Source organism: Poecilia latipinna, unplaced genomic scaffold, assembly GCF_001443285.1.
Source record: "Poecilia latipinna isolate Pla-1442-1.1 unplaced genomic scaffold, P_latipinna-1.0 Scaffold113, whole genome shotgun sequence".
Classification (NCBI taxonomy): domain Eukaryota; kingdom Metazoa; phylum Chordata; class Actinopteri; order Cyprinodontiformes; family Poeciliidae; genus Poecilia; species Poecilia latipinna.
Genome location: NW_015112729.1, coordinates 408558 through 430541, shown reverse-complemented (window position 1 = coordinate 430541; position 21984 = coordinate 408558). Strand labels below are relative to the sequence as shown.

General features: G+C 39.3%; 5 protein-coding genes across 7 annotated transcripts in view; 2 read left to right on the top strand and 3 right to left on the bottom strand.

Annotated features, from left to right (window-relative positions):
• Positions 1–4776: 4776 nt before the first annotated feature.
• Positions 4777–9768, top strand: LOC106944805 (uncharacterized). Its single transcript, XM_015028071.1, has 4 exons — positions 4777–8573; positions 8665–8719; positions 8822–8859; positions 8942–9768. Exons 1-4 carry the CDS (start codon positions 8566–8568, stop codon positions 9477–9479), a joined length of 639 nt encoding a protein of 212 aa, XP_014883557.1. The 5' UTR covers positions 4777–8565; the 3' UTR covers positions 9480–9768.
• Positions 9769–9799: 31 nt separating this feature from the next.
• fuom (fucose mutarotase) lies at positions 9800–11682 on the bottom strand. Of its 2 annotated transcripts, XM_015028072.1 has the most exons (6): positions 11477–11680; positions 11279–11347; positions 11132–11202; positions 10494–10592; positions 10352–10425; positions 9800–9969 (listed from the first exon to the last, which is right to left on the bottom strand). In XM_015028072.1, the coding sequence occupies exons 1-6, from the start codon at positions 11559–11561 to the stop codon at positions 9903–9905; spliced, it is 465 nt and encodes a 154-aa protein (XP_014883558.1). In that variant the 5' UTR covers positions 11562–11680; the 3' UTR covers positions 9800–9902. The 2 variants fall into 2 exon arrangements, with proteins under 2 accessions (XP_014883558.1, XP_014883559.1); XM_015028073.1 differs by lacking the exon at positions 10352–10425 and having other exon boundaries at positions 11477–11682.
• Positions 11683–14424: 2742 nt separating this feature from the next.
• On the bottom strand, positions 14425–18267 carry echs1 (enoyl CoA hydratase, short chain, 1, mitochondrial). Its single transcript, XM_015028070.1, has 8 exons — positions 18102–18267; positions 17073–17270; positions 16858–16985; positions 16305–16404; positions 16124–16228; positions 15089–15208; positions 14943–15010; positions 14425–14847 (listed from the first exon to the last, which is right to left on the bottom strand). The coding sequence occupies exons 1-8, from the start codon at positions 18190–18192 to the stop codon at positions 14782–14784; spliced, it is 876 nt and encodes a 291-aa protein (XP_014883556.1). The 5' UTR covers positions 18193–18267; the 3' UTR covers positions 14425–14781.
• An 860-nt stretch (positions 18268–19127) lies between these two features.
• On the top strand, positions 19128–21226 carry sprn (shadow of prion protein). The gene is made up of 2 exons (XM_015028067.1): positions 19128–19323; positions 19970–21226. The coding sequence occupies exon 2, from the start codon at positions 19970–19972 to the stop codon at positions 20453–20455; it is 486 nt and encodes a 161-aa protein (XP_014883553.1). The 5' UTR covers positions 19128–19323; the 3' UTR covers positions 20456–21226.
• A 49-nt stretch (positions 21227–21275) lies between these two features.
• The window catches only part of mtg1 (mitochondrial ribosome-associated GTPase 1), a 7579-nt gene continuing 6870 nt past the window's right edge, over positions 21276–21984 (bottom strand). For both annotated transcript variants that reach the window (XM_015028065.1, XM_015028066.1), the window contains exon 11: positions 21276–21494. In XM_015028065.1, the coding sequence (XP_014883551.1) occupies positions 21397–21494 (98 nt within the window). In that variant the 3' untranslated portion in view covers positions 21276–21396. The remainder of the gene's footprint in view (positions 21495–21984) is intronic.

Sequence of the window (21984 nt, the reverse complement as noted above, 5' to 3'; positions counted from 1 at the left end):
TTAGATTTAGTATGTTGTAAAACGGTAAGAAAAGACAAGTACTGCTTTCCTCATAACTCTTTAATTCTTTATCCACAAATTTAATGGGAAAGTGATAACTTTTCTGCTGTTTCACACGGACAATCATGGGACTGTTTTTCCAAACATTTGTTTCAGTCACAGAAGTTTTACCAGCACACACCACCAGATGAGAGTCACGGCATTTTGGGGGTTTTATTGATGCGTAATTTTTTCCACAGTGGACACAGAGCATATAATTTTACTCTCTCCCAGCAGGAGAAGTCTCAGAACCGACCCAGAACCCATAGGAGGGACTAAATATCCCCCCTGGACTGTGAACACCTTGGGGTCTTCCAGAATGAACTGGAAAGGGTTGACGAGAAAAGCAATGTCTGGCTTTCCCATGATGGCTTGTGGCGAACTGCAAACAGACCTTTTCATTACTTTCTCTCAACAGTGGCTTTTTTTTTTTTTTTTAACCACTCTATCATAAAATCCAGACGTGTGGAGTGCACAACTAATAGTTGTGTTGTCAACAGATTCTCCCACAAGACTTGTGGATTTCTGCAGCTCCCCAGGCTCCTCTTGGCTGGCTCTTTGATCAATGCGACCCTCACCCAGCCTGTTCAGATGGATGGCCGTGTCTTGTTAGGTTTTTAGTTGTGTCGTGCTCTTTCTATTTCTAGAAAATGTTTTGAGCAGTGATCTCTGGAATGTTTGAAGGTTTGAATGCTGTTTTAGTTTAAACTTATCCACAGTCTTATCCTCAATCTGTCTGCTGTGTTTATTGGTCTTCATGACGCTGTTTGTTCACTAACGTTCCCTAATAATAGGCCTTCACAGGCAATCTGGATTAGTAGGACTAGGTTGCACACAAATGGACTTTAGTTATTCTGGGGTGACCTTAAAAACCAATTGGTTTCACTGCAATATAAGTCAAGGTATCAGAAACTGTCTAAATATGAACACACGCTCAATTTCTTGCATATTTCTGTAAAAAAAAAAAAACACAATAAAACTTCAGAGCCATATACTCTTTTCCTTTTGCCTTACAATTATTTTCTAATTGTATAATATTTGAATACAATTTATTGAAGTTTAAAGAGATAAAACATCACAGATTCATGTGAGTGTTAGCTGTAAGAGGAGGTTGACTCCAATTAGAGAAATCAAATGTGTTCAAATCAGGACTCCACTTTTATCCTGATGCAGTAATTTAGATTGTTTTGGAAAATTTTGTAAATTCCCGTCAAACTTAAGGATAACAACTGTTATTTTAACTATAACTTTCAGCCAAATATTTCCATATTGTAGATGTTTAGTTACTGTTTACATTTCTGAAGCAGCTAAAAAAACAACATCTTCTGAGAAATTATTGCGCCTTTAGCTCTCTAATATCATCATGTTGGTGAAAAAGATGCTATCAGTCCCTGTCTCATTTTTCCTCTCTTCTCCCCGTTCCTCTCCTCTTCTTTAATCAGTTCCACTCTGTTATTGCTGGCCTGAGGCTGCTTGCTTCCTTGCTAAACTGCTTTCATAAGTCTGACACCAAAGCCGGCTCAGATGTCCATTAGACCTTTTAAACACTGTGCAGCTGACCTCGCCGTCATTAAGGAATCACTGACATGACGCTGTTTGCACCTTCTGAAACCAGGAGTTGCTTTTCCTTCTGAACATAGCTGACCACTTTCGAAAGGTCAAGCGAGCTCTTGTAGAAGAGGAGGGCGGCTGACCATAAAGGACGCTTTTAGATCCAGCAAAGACAGTTCAACGCGAGTTCTCAGCGGCGACGTACTCATAAAGCAACATGCTTCATGTTTCAGCGAGTGCTTCAGGAGAAAGAAGCATTTCCTGTCATGAGCCCAGCTGGGAGTGATTGAGAGAGGTTGGTAAAATCCTGCTCTGGCATGCGTTTCCTCAGGGAAGTTCACAGGGCTATGTAAACCAACAATGTAACAGTAACCCTCGCAGTAACCCTGCTCAGTCAGATTCATCTGGTGCTGGTGCATTTGCAGCAAGCAGCACAGCGAGCATCATCATTGTGTTAGTTTAATTCATGGTGACTTTTAAATTTCAATCTTTTCCGATGTAAAAAAAAAAAAAGTTGACAGTAATTGCTGGAGCACATTGGAGGAAGCGCATGCATAAGGAGGAGTTTAAACGTTTACATGCCTCTGTTGAAAATCCATGATAACGTATTTTAAGCCATGTTAGCGTAACATTTATGTACAATTCAACAAAAAGCAAAACCATCTGTTAGGGGAAATTAAAAAATGCTCAGCATTAAACTGAAGCTTTATTGAATTTTGATTCAATTTCAACAATCACTCCTTCTGTTTGCAGTCCTTCAGCGAGCCCAAACTTGGTTTGGTAAAAATTTCCCATGTCTACTTTCAAGAAGTTCTTTAACTCTCTCCAAATGAGGGGAAAATACAATCCCACAAATTCTCTGTCAAATTGAATTCTGGTCTCTTTGCCCATCTTTTGAGCAATTTGTATGTATAGCTGGACCACTGCAATGGCAAGCAAAGCGGTTTATGCTGCAGCTTCTGCTTTTCAAGCAAAAATCTGAAGGTTTAGGTTCAAAGCTGACTGAGTTTCTGCTCCATTCATAGTTCATCTGAAGAATTTTACCCCACAGCGTGATGCTGCCACCATGTTTCACTGTGGGTTTTTGATTTCATCAGACTATAACACATTCCCTCACAAGGTCTGAATTTTTTCTCTGGAAGAAAAAAGTTTCCCGTCCTAAACCTCAGCCCAGTCACATGGAGTAATATCTTGATTCTCACAAATTATTTATGTTCTCACACTACAAAGAAAAAGCCATAATAAGTCAAGTTTAACCACACAAAATGGACATGCAAAATCTAAACTTGTCTTTTTGTCAGACAAATTTCATCACTTTACTGTAAAATGTGACTTTATCTGACTTTAAGTCATGGATAATGATTTATTTCTAATCTCTCTTTAATTTGCTTGATTGTGAATCTTAGATTTGGATTTCTGTTCTCCTTTGTTAGGTCTTTAATTTCAGCCTCATTTTTAAAAAATTCTCTTAACATGAATAGTGTGGTATTGTTTCCACACAAACCCGTATGGTAGCATATTTGCAGGTATTAAAAGAACTTCACTGAATCCTAAGTTGAATGTCAATTTGTATATTCATCTCTTTACTTTTACTGACTTTGTTTTTAATTTTATGGAATACAAATGCAGTTGTAAATATACAAAAGAATAGTAGTATTCAAATTCACCCTTACAAAGAAAACTAACTAGGGCAAGCCATTAAATTCGTGTCACATTAGTTGAGTTTTGTATTTTCATTTTTGCAACATTGGTGTTTGAAATGTGAGGCAAAAAATCTTGGCTAACATTGTTTTGTTGCAGCTCTCTTAAAAGAGACCATAAACTGACCAGGTTTGTGTAAAATGTTGTCTGTATTGAAAGCAGAAGGAGGCACATGTTTCTTCAATAAGGATGAAAGAACCTTGCTCTTGTAACTCAATCTTTCTGTAGCAGACAGCTTTTCATTAAGGAACAGCAGGGTCCTCTCTTTAAACCAGGAGCATCAGGATAGATGGAGCCTTGACACGCAAACAGAAACCGACGCACACTCAGAGCGTGACAAACAAACCCCGAGGATCTATGGATCCGGTGAGTCCAGAGGAGTTGGAGAAGTGGAAAAACACGTGTCCCACCTGTATTCATGCCTAGCACCTGTTCTTGCTCAGTATTTCTTTTTTGTAATATGCTCCCCTCTGTGTTCGTCCAGCTGAGGGCTCTGTGATAAATTTTGTGATGCTGGGGGTCAGAGGTGAAAGGTTAGGGGTACTCCAGCTGGCAGCCAGGGCTACGTTGGACTCCAGTCAGGAGGCTTTCAGTGTCTGATGAAGGAGGAAGACTGGGGGATGAAGAGTGAAGTAAAGTTGTCTTTGCCTTTATGCGTCTTCAAGGCCTTTTTGCCAGCATTAAACATTTCAAAATATGATCCGACAGTAAAGCCACTGAGGTTCGTGGAGTAACTCCCCATAAAATGAGGATTCACCTGTTTTACTAATCGATCAGTCAAGTTTATTTGATTGATCGACTGTGCAACATCATTTCAGCAACAAGACAGTTCAAAGCGCTTGGCATCATGAAAACATAACGTCGTAAGCACAACATGCAGTCAGCAACTGTGAAAATAAGTAACAGACATTGCCATCGTTACCAAGGAAACAGCAAGGAAATATTATTTACCTTATAAAAACAACTGGGTATTATTTAGAGGTATCAGAGTGAAAGGGGGCTAAATTAAACTGCACATCACACTTTAGAGTGTTATTTGGAAAATTGATTAAATAAAATGGAAAATTATGTGTAATTTGCCTTTCACTGCACTATTATGCACTACTTTGTGTTCTACTAAAATACTTTTACTCAAATCTCAGCTTTGATGTTTTACCTGTGGAAACACAACAGCGTAATGTGAGAAAACCCACACACCCTGCAGACATACATTTTAAGGTGCTTTAAGAAAACAAATGTTACTTTTACATCATCATGCACCAACTGAAGAATTAATTCTACATAATAAAGTTTGTTTCTGACAGCATGGTAAACCCTAATAAAAACTGTGCTGTATCACATAATGAAATACACATAATCAAGTAATTTTTCTAGGAATTTATATTTAACTGCATGTGCAACATCTGTATTTGCCCTGGGATTTATTACTTCTCTCTAGTCAGACATTTAGATTCAGTTCTGTCCTGTATGTCGATACCAACCCCGTCATAGTGGCCTGTATGGTTCCCAAAAGCCCACATTTGTTCACTTTACTGGTTTATTTACTGCGGAAAACTTAAATTATGCATGAGTCAGTTTATTAGATGCACCTGTTTGTTTACTTGTAAACACATATAGTGATTCAATCAGTCCCACAGTAGCAACTCGACTTTTAGACATCTGAGCGTGATAAATATGACTTGTGTTTTTGTTGAGAAAGGTCAGATGGCCTGCACCAGCAAAAGATCGTCTGACAGAAAAGAGCTGGAAAATAAGGTCGCATTTCACAGAGACTCATGAAAATTAAACAAGGGAAAAAATGAAGGAAAAAAAAGTTCCCTGGTCCAAATAATCTTGACTTCATTTTCAGCACTCAGATGTCTAGGCAAGGCACTTAGCCCCAAGTTGCCAACCGATCTGCATTTCAGCATAGAAGAGTGTCTGTGCTTGTGAGTGTGAATGTGGTGCTAGTGTACAGCGTTTTGAGGAGTCAGTATGACTGAAAAAGCAGTAATATAAGCTCAGTCCATTTGTCTTTTGAGGACCCTTATTATCATCTGAACATGTTTTAAACGCCACATCCTACCTGAGCAATGTTGATAATCATGATTCTTCTCGTATGAGCACAGAGAAGAAACTTTTTCGATCTATACTTTCTGCCAGAAACTCCACAGTACAAAACACAAATCAGACCAAAATAGTTTCTAGACAATGAAAGGTCTTCACTGCACTTCAATGGCCTCCGCAGTCACCAGATCTTAACCCAACAGGTAAACGGGAGATTTTCAACATGAACGTGAAGATGACAAATCTGCAGCATGATGTGAAGCCAATATAAAACAAATTTTTCTGACACGTTTTTCTGTTTTCAAATTTACGCTTTATCGAATTATGGCAGTTCTCAATGCAAAATGGGCCCAACCTCAACCTTGTACCAGCAAAGGTTCATCTAATAAAGTGGCTGGTGAGTGTAGGTGACTTCAATATTTAAAAAATGGCAATATTATGCTTTATCTTTAGAGGCGTGTTTTAATCTGTCAAATTCAGCTCCGTGTTGACACTTGGTCAAATTTCCTTACGAATACAGTGCACAAATTATTAAGCTGTTTAGATGCTGGATTTGACATGAGATACAAAGGCAAGAAACTATTAGGCGTAACAGGCTAAAAATTTAAAAGCATTCTATACGTGTCTATACAAACATGTGATTAAAGACGAGGTTTTGTGAAGAAAATAGGCTGTGGTTTCCCTTGTTTTTCCAGTGGTTGGTAGATCCTTTAAATTACTGAAGAGAGCCACATGTGCCGCTTATTGGCATGAAGTGTGTTTGATTTAATAGAGTTTTCCAAAACATTAGCTCTCCTCAAGTGGAAAATCTTTTTAATGAGAAGTGCACAAAACACGGTAAATAGCCATTAGACTTACTTTAACAGCTCCCACATGTTTACTGTGTTTATGAGGGGTGTGTCTGAGAGAGGAGAAGGTTGTTTGACTCGTTTCTGTATGGGGGAAGAAACTGAGAAAGACCACCTGAGGTTTTCCTTCTCAATTGTATCTTTAATATGCTATTTCCATGGGCAAAACACAGAGTCAAAGCCGTGTAAAGGATTAGCTGCAGCGAACAAAAAGATGAACCACCTTCTTATGTGTCTCCCTCCAACAAATAATCTCTACTACCCTGTCATCAGCCTCCTGTGTCTGTCTGCTGTAGAGCGTTGCTGCCCCTGATCCATCTCCTGTTGTTACCTAATTATATGAAGTCATCAGACGGCTCCAGATCTCAGGCTATCTGTATCATCACACTGCTCTTTTTTACGCACCCCAAGTCCCTCGCAGAAACACATTTTTCACTAAAAATCAAAATGTTAAAAGCTTTAGAATCGCTAGATTTATTATCTCTGCTCTTCCATGGAGGTCCTTCCCTCACGCTCTTTAATTATAACTCTAAACTCCATTAGATGTCTGATGTGTGTTTAATGAATGTTGGTGAGGCATCCGTTAAGTTAATTGCAGATCATTGAGATAATTTCAGTTATTTAGAAAACCCGCAGCTTTTCCAACTGTTATGAGGGTGGGGAGGGGGGGCGGATTTGACTGCAGACTGAGTGAACAGGCAGAGCTGTGGTTAGCCTCAAATAGAGCCCTGTGCTGCGGGACAACCTTTATGGGATTTACTGACAGTAATGATGCTCATGATGAGGTGTCAGATTATTGTTTTAGAAAGCTGAAGCTCCTTTTATGCTTTTCCTTCTCTTTTATGACAAACAGCCTTACAAACTGTGCTGAGGTTTAGCGTGGAGCCTCCTGTCTCCGGCTGACTGCCACCTGTTAAATAATATGTTCTCTATTTGTTGCTTTACCAACAGAGACGGCTTTGTTACAATGAAACGTGACAGCTGCATTCATAAACTCGGCGCTATTATTAACTACACACCACGGCTAATATCATACACTTTAACTACAGTTAAAAGATAATAAAAAGGTATTTTTATTTCCTGTATCACACAGTCACACATAAAACGTTTTGTGTCTGTACATGAGATACAGTAAACATATACTCATGGGCGGTTCTAGACAGGGGCCAGCTGGGGCCCCGGTCCCTGCAGAACTAGTCCTGCCCCCTGTACTGAAGACACAATACTAAATCAATTTTTTAGGATGAAAACCATAGCTATTTGGTTCTTTGGACTAATTAAATTGTTTACCTTCACAATTTTACTTTAAAAATTATTTTGAAATGAAGCTGTTGCCCTTCAGCTTTGGCTGTATTGAGACAGAATCAGTTTTCATCTTCTACATCAGGGATCAGCAAACTGCAGCTCTCATGAACCATTAACTGGGGACAAATGCCGGTTTCCATCGCTCCAACATCATCAGGCAATGGTTTGTGACCCACAACTGGATGCTGATGGAGTTCCTCTCACTGCACTCCTCATTCCTCAACCCCGTGGGGGAATTTTCAAAGCATGGTGGTGGAAAGTAAAGCAAGATTGCACTGCAATTCCTACAGCCTTTCATGTACAGTTTTCCTTAATAATATTGTCTTATGTTCACATTTCTACTTTTGTTTTCTTTTCTTTGTGCTGGGCAATAATTCTTTAATAAATTAAAAAAATACTTTATGAACTACAAAGAGAAATAAAATGTCATTCAAATTTCTCCAAAGAATTGATAGTGATGAGTGATGACTGTGGGCAGGAATGATATCATGTAGCAGTCTGTAATACAGTGAATCTGAAGAAGCCTCTGACTGAAGACACCATGTCGTTATATAACAGTCTAATGACGAGGATGGTTAGTGCTATCCATAATGTTTTTAATATTGCTATAATTCCCTCATAAAACAATAACAACTGTGTTGGACTCAAAGATCCTGAGCAGTGGTGAGGACATATTTATCATTTATACACGTGTGTATAATAAAACTAGCTGATATAAAATGAGCTGTCATCACAATTATCCTGATAAGGAAGCCTAGTCATAATACATCATGTCTTTTATAAGATCAAATACTGCATAAATGCATTGTTGCTATTCTGGATAGAAAAATTAACAACACAGAGCTTGAAACTGATCAGTGGTTCACATAAGCTGTTTTAGGTGCGTGATATAGACCAGATAAACGATGATGAATTACTCACAAATGCCCTCACCGAGTTAAGCAAAATACAAAGGTCAAGAAAACACAGCAGGTTTTATTGGTGGGACTTTGCTCGTTTTTTTTTTTTTTTTTCCATAGCAGATGAACGAAGGGAAGCGTTCCTCACTGCAAAGCTGACAGCAGAAGCAGACACCATGATTCGGTAAGTACGTTACAAATTTCTTGAACATATTCCTGGCTTTTATTTGAACTATACTGGAATTTGAATTAATCTACAGTCTTTTCACACACAGGGTTTCTATCATAGTCGGCGTTTTGCTGATGCTAAGTGTCAATGCAAAGCCCTTGGTATGTAAACGTGCTGTTTAGGTTCAGATCAGATTGAATCACACAAACTTTAAAAGCTTTTTCCTTTGGTGATGGATGTCTAATATTTGCTCTCCTCTTCAGAATAAACCTTCAGATGAACACTTGGAGCAAAGGGTTGTGTAAGTTGACATCTTCAACCAAAAGTACAAAACTCAGTGGATTCTTCAGACGAAGGCTGACACTGCATGTTCATTTTTACAGGTTCATTGATGACAAAGGGAAGCTGTCCTGGGGAGCAGAGGTGGAGCCTCCAGAGGACATGGACAGGATTGAGTATGAGGTCGACCCTCGTATGAGGATCTGGAACAGCGGACAGGAGAAACACTACCTGAAGCCCGAGGAGGATCTGGATGAGATTTACCATCCTTCAATAGTCGAGCTCCAAGCTCAGGTCAGAGAGTTTGGATACCAAGCTCAAGGGAAGGAAGACGACCAGCATTCGCCTGCACAGATGGAGCAGGTAGTTTATCTGCAGCCTGAGGAAGACATGGATGACACTTACCACAAAGAGCCCCTCTTACCTGCCCTTCAACGAGACGTAGCTGAGGCTGCTGCTCCTGTTGACCTTCCCTCTCAAAGAAAGTACACCGAGCCAGAGGAAGATCTGGATGATCTTTACCATAGAAGGTTTGACATGCCAGTCCTTCAACAAAAGGTAGCTGAGGCTCCGGTCGACATTCCCTCTCAGAGGAAATACACCAAGCCAGAGGAAGATCTGGATGGACTCTACCACCAGTAATCCAGGCTTAGTATTAATTTAAAACATGTCAGATGCAACACACAGACGCATCTGTGTAATTTGATTCTGTTAAACTGCTTTACAGTAACAAATCAATCACTATCTCTTTTACATTTCATGTTGATAGAAACGTTGTATGCAATCATGAGAGACTTCAGGTTTAATTTGATGAAGATAAGGAGAGAAGGCGTAGAGGAGAGATAAAGTCATATCTACTGTATATGAGAGCAATTAAAACATATTTTTCATATTAATTGTAGAACAATAAAGTATTATTTTTTTCTGAGCTTTGAATAAAAACTCAACCCAAAATAACCATGTATATGTATTTTTTTTTTTATTTTAACAGAAAATAATTAAATTTGTGTTTCAGATTCCTAAAAAATATGAAAAATTGGAGCCTCTGGCAAAACCATGTTTCCTTCACTGCAGCATCTCAGCAGGAATGACTCCCTTCTTCAATATTAAGTTTCCATAGAGAGCAGTTTCCCTGAGCAAAAACAAAACACAGAAAAATATCAAACAATTCTTAAAAGAAAAACAAAAAACTTGGGTCTAGACTTTAAAATTTTTGGAGTTGAGGGCCAAAATCCGAAATAAGTAAATAAATAAATAAATAAATAAGAATGGGATGAGGGAAAATGGATCTTCGAGCCCCTGAGCTTTCCCACAAAACGTATTCATGTTTAAGATGTTTTAAAGTTTCAGAAAAAAATATTATTTTTAATTAAAAAGACTGTAAATAATTTGAAATTGTTGAAGATGTTAAAGAATTGAACGAATCTAAAACATGCAGGACACCAGCTCTTCTGGACAGCACTTGGACACCCCCACCACGTTTAAGTTAAAGCAGAAAAAAAAAAAATACTCACCCTGTTGCCACGACAGCATAGGCCTTTTTAGCTCGTTCGTAGAAATTAAATCTTTCCATTTTCTCCAGAGAGCTCTGCATGTGAACAATCAGTAAAAACTTATTTTGTTTTAAGATCAGCCCATAGGTAATTAGTGTCATACCTGTGAGCCTGCCCGGCTGAGGAGCTGTGCATAAGTGTCCCACACTGGGACAGCTAAACATCTCTGTTTGTCGCTGTCTACCAGATCCATGACTGCTGCCTGTCGGCAACAAATTTAACGTGTGATATTCTTTGCTATGTTACAGCCTTATTCCAAAATGAGTTTAATTCAAAAAGCCCCTCTAAATCCCAGAGAAAATACCAAAAAAAGCAAAAAAAGCAGAACAAAGGACTGGTCATAGACCTCAGAGACTCATTTGTAAAAACGCATATTTAAAGGGACAGAACAAAACTCCCCCAGCACTGAATGCCCCAAAGTTCCACCCAGATAATGTGTGCAGAACTTTTTTCTAGTGTGGTGTCCAACAATTGTGTAATTAATTAGTCAGAAATGTCAAATAGCTCTGTGCTAATAAATACTGAATTGAAGCAGCAGTGAATACTTATATGTAACTTCTTTTAAAAAAATCTTTCCGTTTTATAATTATGGGTTATTCCATGTAGAATTTGGAGGAAATTCCACATAGAACTCCTTATTAGAATTGGAATAAGGATGCAACATAAAACGTCATGGTACTGTAAATACAAAATAGCTGGAGATTAAACTCTGATTTTGACATGCATGTGTGGGCCCTGTACCGGTCTGTCGACGTAGGTATCCAAGGGCAACAACTTTAAAATCGCCTCTAAAAGTTGTGGGATTCCCAGACCTGAAACCAGAATGAGTCATAGTTAAAACAACAGACTAGTAACACACTCTGGTATGATGTTTTCACTTCACCATACCATCAGCTCTGATCTCTTTAGGACCACAGGCACAAATAGAAGACGCAGGGAAATTGGCATCTGCAAGTACTGAAGATGATAAAACATGAAATTAGTTTCACTGTTGTTGACATTAAGAGCTTTCTGACCCCTTACAGTTCAAACACAGGTTGCAACCACGCAGGACATGAATTACACAAATAGAGCTGTGGATCATACCCAGTTCATCCCCGTGGCCCATTTTGGCCAGCGCATACAGCAGCTCGGGTGATAAAACAGAGGGGATGCCCTTCAGAACCACCATCCTGCAACCCGAACAGCGTAGAATTCACAGAAGCAGAAACTGAAGCGAACCGAGAGGATTTCCCTGCATCTACTTCCGTCTTTGTTTAGCTTTACAGCACCTACTGGCCAGAAAATGAACTACAAGCAAAAATATAAAAAATATATATATATTCTTGTCAGGAGCCTCTTTAGTCAGCAGAAAGATGTTTATTGTTTAGATACAGAAAAATGCCGTTTATATTTTTTGGCACTTCTGGTGAAGATTGGTAAAAGTTTTTAAAACTTATTACTGAAACAAAATCTCACACATTGAATTAGTGAAAAGCAGAATTTAATTTTCTTTAAAAAATGCAGCTTAAGATTATTTTTAAATGCTGCTCTCACAAGTAGCCACAGGAAAAAAAATCACCATTACATGCTTATGAATACACAAAATCTAAGTATGCATCTTTTTCCAGGTCAGACAGGTGCAGCAAAAGATCAAAAGCAGCTTTAAATGACTCTGTTAGCAAATTTCACACGTAGGAGGTTTTTCGAAGTATGTTTATTACTGTTGCATTTGTTGACAAGTCCTGAGCCAGTTCAGGTTCTCCTGAGCCCCACAGGCAAGCAGGGAGCCTTACACAGTAGCAACATTTGCTTGTACTGTGGTTCACAGCTAGTGAGAACTACTTTGTGTTGGTCACATAAAATCCAATTAAAATATGTTAACGTTTTTGCCTCACAATTTAAGCTGCAACGTTGTAAAGTAGTAACTACATTGGTTGTTCTTGATTCAGTTTTTCTCCCCTGAACTGAAAAATGTAGATAACAAAAATATGCACATATTTTTTATATGTTCAGACATAAATAGCTACAAGTCTTCTATTTTGGGGTCTTTTTGCAGCAAAGTAAAACAACAGACTAAACCTCTTTTTGGAAAAATGATTCTGTATTTTTCACTATGGCTTGTAGTTTGAACACTGACCTAATCGTGTCCATAGAGGCTCAAATAGAGCCAGCAATGTGACTAAATCTCACAGCTGCTGTGTTATTTTGGGAAATAAAAGTGACTTTGGGGGAAGTGATTTGAGGCTGCTGAGCAGGAAAAAAAGAACCTCGCAGGAGTCAGGCCTGTCTGCCAAATCTGAAAGCCTCTTCTCCCTCTATGGACCCATGCTGCTCTTGCTTTATTTCGGCTTCTTTAAATGAGTTTATCACGCTATGAGGGTCTGGACTGCCAAATTGCAACGTTTTGCCCCCTTTGTGTGCACGGAGAGCCTCATTTAAGTCTACATTTATTATTTTGACCTTTCGGCAGCCTCAAAGAGGAGCTCCTTTTCTGCTCCTCTCAGTGTTCTTTTGTGCTTTCCTGCAGAGTGAGAAGACAAGTTTTTTTTTTTTTTTTCCTATTCCTTTTAAATGTTTTGTTAGAGGTGTTGACAAGTGGGCAAGATCCAGGGTAATATTGAATTATAATAATAATAATTTAAAAAAAAACAATTAGGCCATCGCTTGTTTAGTTATGAAGCGCCACCGTGTGAAGATTAGAGAGAGAAAAGATGCCTCCTGATCATTGGTGCAGCAGCAGAAAGCACACTTTAACCAAATTGGTTCTGGTGGTTCTCTTTGAAGATCAGTAGTTCTGCAGTTACAGCGCAATGGATATCTTCAGACAACAAAAATTTGGAAATTTACTAAGTTGGTAAAATTTTTTTTACCCCGCCTCTCCATCTATCCATCCATTTCTGTACACTCTTTTCCCTTAATGGGGTCGGGAGGGTTGCTGGTGTCCATCTCCAGCTAACGTTCCAGGTGAGAGGCGGGGTCACCCTGGACAGGTCGCCAGTCTGTCACAGGGCAACACAGAGAGACAAACAACCATGCACACACACTCACACCTAGGGACAATTTAGAGAGGCCAATTAATTATCGACGGAGAAACACATATGGTCGTCTCTAAATCATACACGCATCATCAATGAACTCATCAATGTGTACGGCCTTGTGGACAGGTGCGGAAAGTAAACGAGAGCGTCCGCTGTCGCTGGTAGGCGGCAGAGCTGAAAAGCCCGCGGCGTCTGTAGGCCGGAGCGGCACTTTGCTGCGAGGACCACTCGAGGCTGCTTGCAGCTTTAATTTTACATTTAGCATTGGAGCGTTGTTTAAAAACGTAAAAAAAAAAAAAGACTTGAAAGGACTTGAAATTTCAAGCTGACAAATTGAGGCTTGACTTGAATTTTGCCTGACTTGACTTGAGACTTGACTCGACTTGCGACTTGGCTCGGACTTGAGGACAAAGACTTGAGACTTACTTGAGACTTGCAAAACAGTGACTTGGACCCACCTCCGTTATCTCCAGCAATGATTAGGCGAGTCGCGGGATCCACCCTGGACATGTAGCCAGTCCGTTGTACGGCAGCAAATCTAATCAATTTTTAGACAAATTCACTCGTTCATCACGCTGTTTTCATAAGTTGTCTGATATGACCCAAATCAGGGATGTCCAAAGTGTGTCCTGCATGTTTTATTCCTTTCTCTGGGTCAACACCCTGGTAACAACCTTCTCAGCATGTCTAAGCTCTGCAGAGACCTGCTAATGGACCATCATTTGATTCAGGTGTGTGAACCACAGAGAGAACTAAAACATGCAGGACGGCGGCCCTTCATGATCGACTTTGAACATCCCTGACCGAAACAAACTGCTTTTCTTAGAAAAATAAAATTCACAATCCGCATTTACCTTCCACGTAAAGCCTTAAAACAGCTCCACCAAGAGGTCTAGAGTAGACAATGCAAAAATCGCATGCTACTTTACCATCACAGCTAAGGTGATACTAATGAAAACTATGGAACACACTACATCAACATCTTAACATTTTTCAAGAATCCCCACACAATAATTAGTGTTTAAAATTGTTATTTAGCTGTATTCACAAAATACACACACAATAAACTGCTACAAACATTTGAAAAATGAAAAGGCAGAATTAGTACAAATTATTCATCCAGCTCCATCCTTCCTGTACCTACAGACTGTAAAACAGTTTTCAAATCACCATCACAGTCATGTCTCCTGATCCAAGACAGCACTTTCTTAACACTTTGCCCCAGCAGGTTATGATAGGACACTTTTCACTTCACTTTTTTGTAATTTTCAGCTGATATACAATCAGGATCTCAGTATTACACAATTCATTACCAGTGAGGGAGTGATCAACTGATTGTCAAAACCCAATGATCTCCTTTGAACTTTTTATTTACTGGTCCTGGAAATTGGCTTTTCTTTTCTCCACAAATGCAGTCATGCCTTCCTTACGGTCATCCTGCAGACAAAATCGGATTTAAACATCATTGATCAGCTGTTAGAGACAGAGTTAACACTCACAGTTGATCACCAAACAGGCTTTTCTATATTTACCGTCGCAAAGGTAGCGTGGAACAAACGCTTTTCCAAGCGATTTCCTTCAGCCAAAGTCAGTTCATAAGCTGCAGTTCAACAGAGGATCCAGTTAAATAAAGCTAATGATTCAGACTTATGTGAAGATAAATACATTCTTCACATACCTGCATTCACAGCTTCTTTAGCCATGGCGCTGACCAGTTTGGAATTGGCAGCAATTTTCTCCCCACATTTAACAGCCTCAGATATGAGCTGGTCCACAGGATAAATTTTACTCACCAAACCTGAAAACACACAAAATGAACCATAGAATATGCTTCATTGTACATCTGGTATTATATGTTGCATCACATATGACTCTCTGCGGGTCATTCAGATGAATAAAAAAATGATTAAGTAATCAGTAGTTACATTAGCTGACTTAGCTTCTATGTTAACGCTATAGTTTATATCCAAAAATCTAAGTCACTTTTTAATTTTATATACTCTACAAGCTACTGAATTATAACCACTGACGTTTACACAACTATCCAGAGATGAGAAGACCTTTAATGCAGAGGTTGTACAAACTGCCATGGGTAATTTTTGATGTTTGCATTATTTTACTTTACAAACAAAACTGGATTCATTCCACCACTTCCAAGCTCCTTCACATCTGATGTTCCTCTGGCATGACTCTTTATCTTCAGGTCCTTGCATTGATACTCGGACAGATTCAAGTCAGGCAGGAGCCAGTTTTCTTTACCAGCACTGAAGAACGCATAACTTGACAGGTTTTACACATCCAGAGTTAGGATCTTAAGCCACTACAATGTTACACTGTCGGTAACAGGCCTCCCTATTGTTTCTTCAAATATAAGCAATGTCTCTATGGGCAAAGAGCTCTAGTTTCTTTTATTCTGAGCCAAAAACATGCTTCCAGTAAGCATGATATTTTTCCAGTCTGTCCTTGGCATACTTCAGTCTGGCTTGAATGTGTCTCTGGTCTTGTGTAGAGCTGTAGTTATTGTTTTCTACAGAGGGAGTTGAGATCCTAACTTGTATTAGTCTTTCAGTAATCTTGTACTCTTTTTCTCAAGTTTAAATGGTGTGTTTTAGTCCTTGGTAAAAGTGAATACAAAACCAGAAACCGATGTAGATCAAGTAAAGCCTGATCACTACATCTTGTTCATAAAGTGACCATATAATGTTGCCATTACCTGACTGTTTGGCCTCTTGAGCATTAATCCTGTCTCCTGTTAGTACCATCTCCATTGCCAGGGATTTGCCAACAGCACGAGTCAGGCGCTGGGTGCCTCCCGCCCCTGCAGGTAAAACAGTCACGCAGAGTCAAAAACAACAGCGCTGTAAGATCCACGTAGGACAGAAAGAGGTCTTTACCTGGGATGGTCCCCAGCAGGATCTCTGGTTGGCCAAACTGCGCCTTCTCTCCAGCGTAGATGATGTCACACATCATGGCTAGCTCACAGCCTCCACCCAGCTGCAACAGAATCAGAACAAGGAAGACAATTTATTTGCATTTATTTGACAAGGTATGAATGCATGTCTGCTGGTTTTAAGGTATTGCATTCAACAGCGGGAGTGTGCCATTATGCACAGAACAATAACAGAGATCTGATATATGGATACAATAATGTTGAACTCTGTAAGTGTGAAGAAGACTTCTAAAGGTGATTTCCCACTGGCAAGTCGCGCACCATCGGGTTAATGTGTGGTTCGGTTCACCTCAATTTAGATGGATGGTTTGGAAACCGTAACATTGGAATAACTTTATGACACTTAAGGCCTCATGACTAAGCAGCGTTAAAAAATGTTTGTTTTAAAATGTTAAGTTTCTTTTAGTTTTTTTTTTTTCTTTTGGTTGGATTTCATGTGCTAGACTCTTCTGGAGAAAGATAAAAAGAGAGAAAATAAAAAGCTTTGTGATACTTACAGCAAATCCATTAACAGCTGCGATGACAGGTTTCCTCACTGTGGATACTCTGTTCCAGTGAGCCAGAAAGTTCCCACCATAACATTCCTGGAAAGTTCGATTCTGCATCTCTTTAATATCTGCTCCAGCTGAAAAGACACAACAGCAGAGTTCACCTCTGAAATAATCACTTTAATCCAAACAATCTGCCAATATAAAAACATGTGATGCCACACCAGCAAAGGCTCTATCGCTGCCAGTGATGACAACAGCTCCAATGTCTTTGTCGGCTTCAAAGGCGTCCAGCGCCTGCCCCAGCTCCTTCATTAGACCGTCACAGAGAGCGTTGAGAGCCTTGGGTCGGTTCAGCTGAATGAAGCCTACATTGTTCTTGTCACCTCGCTTTTCCACCAAAATATACTCGTACTGACCACCTGCATGAAGAAGAAGCTGCCTTTACGATCACGATCCACAACTTGCAATGTTAGCTGCCACTTTCATCTATCTGGTGGGAGCCATTTTTAAAGTAACTAAAATGGCTCTTTTTCTTAAAGTACACTGATGTTTGAATTGCTTAGTCAGTCCATCCAAGAAGGAGGAAAGGCAAAATTTAAAAATTTAAGAAACTGAATGAGAGCATTCATTGAACTCTGGTGGATAGTCATTTGTTTGGTTGTGTTATGCAACTAGTTAGCTTGCTGAGAAGAAAGTCACCCTCAGATAAAATGTATTATAATTAGAAAACAGAAGCAAGAAAAATCCAATAAAACAAACGTTTGAAGTAATTTTATCTGGAACAAGCTAGCAGGTATTATAGCTCACATTTGACAAGTTAGATGTTTTCACAGCAGAAAATAATAAAAAGTTGTGCCACCTTTTAGTAAGTTTGGAAACATAAAGGAGGAACATATGATCAAGTCAATATTTAAAAATGTGTTGTTGTTTTGTTCTTCTTACCAAAGTGAACAAAATATTGGTTTAATGAGTGCATTCATGCTTTTATGTAAAAAAACAAAGAAAACAACAACAATCCAACAGTGGTCTACTGACACTGTTGGATTGTTGCAACATTAGAAGTTCTAAAAATATACTTTAAAAGATCAGATAAGCTCGTTCTTGTACAAATAAGCGCAATAAAATGCAGCAGCAAGGTTAAAGATTCGCTTATCTGCTGCACACTTGGACAGCATCCAGATGTCTTGACATTGTATTATTGCAGCCAGGTGTTCGCCACGCCGACCCCTGGCTGCTTTCTGACCACACACCTGAGCTGTAGAGGCGGCTGGCGGACAGCAGGGCCGGCGCTGCTCTGGAGGACTTCAGGAGCAAAGCTGCGTTTCTGCACAAAAAGGCCATGACTGCAGCGAGACACTGAACTTTGCAGCAGGCTGGTTAGTGGGAACTTCCTCTTACAATTTCTTCTTTAGTGCTTGTTTTTTGAGCGGTAGGCTCAAAAAAAAGGCTTCACCGCCACCTAGTGTCTCTGGAAAGAAATCCAGGCACGGTGATGTATTTATGAAATTCACCTCACTAATGAAATTGTGATAACAATCCATTCATCCACCAAACAAGAAATAGATAAATTTACGTTCATTATATATATTTATTAGCTGAAAAAATAAAAAAAGCTTATCTAAACACACTCTTTACAAAAACAAATAATAATAATAATAATCCAGTAAAATGAGTTTTCTCCTAGGACGGTGACAAGCAGAAAAACACTGGGCCAGTGGGAGCCATCTTCCATGAAAAAAATCAAACAAAAAAACATTGAGGTTATGGGAGAAATGGTTGCAAATATTGCATTAGAGAAGTTGGAGAAAGTAGCAGGATGAGGAATGTGACCATAGCTCAGGATAAGTTAAGACACTCACTCAACTTATCCTTAACTCAACTTATCAACTTATCTTAGACATTAGAAGACAACGCAATTTTATTGGTGCATTTTAGGTCAATTCAAAGTGTTTTACATGAATACAAAATTGGGATGTTCCTGTAATTATAAATCAAAGGCAGCTGTACACAATGTTTCAGCACCTTTGCAGTTTTAGAAGTTATTTTCCAGATAAGTGGAGCATAAAAAAGGCTTGGGAATGTTTAAGATTCGTCTTGAACGCGCAGTGTATCAACACGGTAGAGGAGCTGGTAACCACAAGATTTGATCTTCAGTTTGTTAATAGTGAAGTGGAACATCGATGTGTCTAGAGCATGATTATTCAGAGATTTTTAGCTTGGTAAAAAAAAACAAAAAAACAAACAAACAAAAAAAAAACTATGAACAAAATTATAAAGAAATAAAGAGCGTTACGACTGGTTATGAAATTAATACATGAAAGGTACAGATAAAACCTTTTTTTTAAATAATCTGACGCGCCTTAAAGAGCGCGCTGCGCGTTCTTGGCATCGTCTGGGCAAGCGCGCCTCCATCCGCGACAATCCGCTTCATCTTCCTCCGTGGGCCACATCAGCAAGGATAACAGCGATAAGGTAAGCATTAATCTATATGTTGTTATATGCAAAATCCCCCTGAGTAGGCTGCATTACTTTTAAAGACGACTCGTTCAGGCGGCAGCGGATTATCTCGGCTAATTTACAAGACGGGCTGAGCATCATATGCAAATGAATAGTAACAATGTAACAATGCAAAGAAATGCCTCTATTCGCTTGGTTGCATTTATTATAAACAAACGTTTATTTTTCTACATTACTTGCACACTTTCTGATTATAATTACACATCTATATACTAAAACGCAGTAAAGCCTTTTAAATTAGGGCCTATTATCAGAGACACTGTCAGTGTTTTATCCATAATTGCCCACTGCTTTTATGCACCAACAATTTTGGTGTTCGAAAAAAAAAATAAAGATTTTATTTCGTTTCATATAATTATCTTACGAGCATGTTGTGCAACATGGACACCTGTCTTTGTTCAGCAGCACTGAGCACATCACAACACCTCAGATCCCATCATCACTGATCCACCCTGAGCTCAGTGCAGCGCAAATATCACGATGGGCTGGAGGTGATGCTCACGCTCAACGAGGCGTGTTTTTCATCTGTGCCACACAACATACAAAAAAAAAAAAAATCGGTTATATCACTCCTGTGGCCTTATTTCTTCTTCTTGCATAGATGTCAGGAATGAAGCAGCTGGTTGCAACATGCTGGACCTGCCTGCTGCTCTCCGCTTTCCTGTGCGAGCCTGCGCTCTGCAAAGGAGGTCGCGGAGGCTCTCGGGGCTCCTCTCGCGGGTCTACCGCGCGCAGCTCCACAGCGGGGACCTACCGGGGAGGCGGAGCCTACGGCGGCACGCGCTCTCGGTTCAGGGTCGCTGGCCGGACGTCCCCGGTGAGGGTGGCGAGCGCTGCAGCGGCCGGAGCCGCGGTCGCCTTATCGGCGGACAAATGGTACGCGTCCGCCTACCGCCGCAGCAACACGGACAGCTCGGAGGAGGAGCTGGATTACTACAACAGGACCAATTACTTTGATGCACTGATGTCGAGCTCAACTCAGAACGGATCCTTTCTCTCTAATGTTGTCAATGTTATTATTGCAACAGTTTCCGCAAAGTATGGACTCGCGTTGGACTTTAGATACACGTCCATCATTTTAGGATAAATTTCTGATCTTAAACCCAGATTAGAAGGACTCAGTCACAAATACATTACTGTGCTTTATGTATTTGCAGTCATTTTATACTAGTGGACACATTACCAGCACAGTATTCCCTCTCACTGTTTACCTTATAAACATATGCACCATGCAAAATGTTATGTCTGAAAAACACAAAGAGCCAAATTCAACTGTTTTCATACAGTTGTATCTATACTGCCAATATTTTTTACAAATGTAAATTTTTATTGCAAATCTCTCTGCACCTCACCAACAGATTTATGGGTCATATAAACAGACTTTGATCCAATAATTGTTGGCACATGAACAGCAGACCAAGATCAAGTTGGAACCAACATAATTTTGTCTGAAATTAAAGCTGCTAAACTTTTCTCGTGCTCAGATCGAACTTTTGGACTTTTAATATTTATTGCTTTCCTGGACAAACATAATTTCCCTACAAAGTTTTGGCTCATGTCCTTATTATCTTATGTCCCAGATAAGCATTTTCCCCAATTTCCTTTCTCCGTGTTCTTTTATATCATCTTGAGTTTTGAGATCTGTCACAAACATTAAGCAGAAGTCTTGCCCTTTATATTTACTCCTTTATCTTGTTTTCTTCTCGTGTTCATCCTCCCAACGGGTCTCTCTCAGGAGCAACAGACTGTTCCATAGCTACAAGTGCACTCAATTATACTCTGCAACTCTTGTGTACATATTAAATAAACGGTTTGTAATCACTGTCTCTCTGCTAATAAATAAACTGTTTTATCCATATTAACCTCCTGCCTTCTGTCTTACAAAGTGAACTTTCCAGGATATTTAAGTTAAATACTTTTATTTACAAATAGTATGTGGAGGTTGATCTCTGCAAAACATCAGAGGATACATAAGCAGTCCTCTTTTGTTGACACTGAAGAGCTGAATAAATCTAAAAATGTCTCTGGTCAGTCCAGGAGTACTTGTCCCAGCTCTCCTTTCCTAAATGCTCTGATGAAATTGTAAGCTGCTGCTGTGTAGTTTGGGATGGTGACAGTGATGTTTCCTAAAGCAGACAAAAAAAAAAAAAAAAAAATTCTATGAAGTCATAAAATAGTAGCATTTCTTTTAATGTAAAAATGTGTGGAAAGTAGCATAATATCACTCTGGAAAATCATTTTATTTGGTGGGAAATTAATGTTCCCTTGTAAAATACTGTTTATTTTTTGAGTTTAAATGTGGAATCAATACTGGGACTTTAATTGGAACCATTTGTATTGGTCAGATGAGTCTAAAGCTAAGTTTTGTTAGAACTAAACACTCATTGCTTAGTATAAAACGAGGAACAACAACATGAAAACGTACAAGATGGCCACTGTTAAGCACAGTGGAGAATCTGTGATGCTCTGGGCCTGTTTCACTTCCTTAATGCTGTGGAATGGCATAATGAACTACTGCGAAGGGAAATCTAGCATATGGCAAAAAAAAAAAAAAAAAAAAAAAAATTTTTTGTCGGGGGGAAAAATTTCCCCCCCCAAAAAAAAAAAATTTTTCCT

Coding starts and splice junctions, on each gene's coding strand:
- sprn (XM_015028067.1), top strand. CDS start 19,970: ATGTCAGGAATGAAGCAGCTGGTTGCAACATGCTGGACCTGCCTGCTG.
- echs1 (XM_015028070.1), bottom strand. CDS start 18,192: ATGGCCTTTTTGTGCAGAAACGCAGCTTTGCTCCTGAAGTCCTCCAGA. Junction 15,209..16,123: donor TCAAGAGGCCAAACAGTCAG/GTAATGGCAACA, acceptor GTGTGTTTTCAG/GTTTGGTGAGTAAAATTTAT. Junction 14,848..14,942: donor TCCACGCTACCTTTGCGACG/GTAAATATAGAA, acceptor TTTTGTCTGCAG/GATGACCGTAAGGAAGGCAT.
- fuom (XM_015028072.1), bottom strand. CDS start 11,561: ATGGTGGTTCTGAAGGGCATCCCCTCTGTTTTATCACCCGAGCTGCTG. Junction 11,348..11,476: donor GGGCCACGGGGATGAACTGG/GTATGATCCACA, acceptor TATCATCTTCAG/TACTTGCAGATGCCAATTTC. Junction 10,426..10,493: donor TCAGCCGGGCAGGCTCACAG/GTATGACACTAA, acceptor GTTCACATGCAG/AGCTCTCTGGAGAAAATGGA.
- LOC106944805 (XM_015028071.1), top strand. Junction 8,720..8,821: donor GTGTCAATGCAAAGCCCTTG/GTATGTAAACGT, acceptor TCTCCTCTTCAG/AATAAACCTTCAGATGAACA. Junction 8,860..8,941: donor CACTTGGAGCAAAGGGTTGT/GTAAGTTGACAT, acceptor TCATTTTTACAG/GTTCATTGATGACAAAGGGA.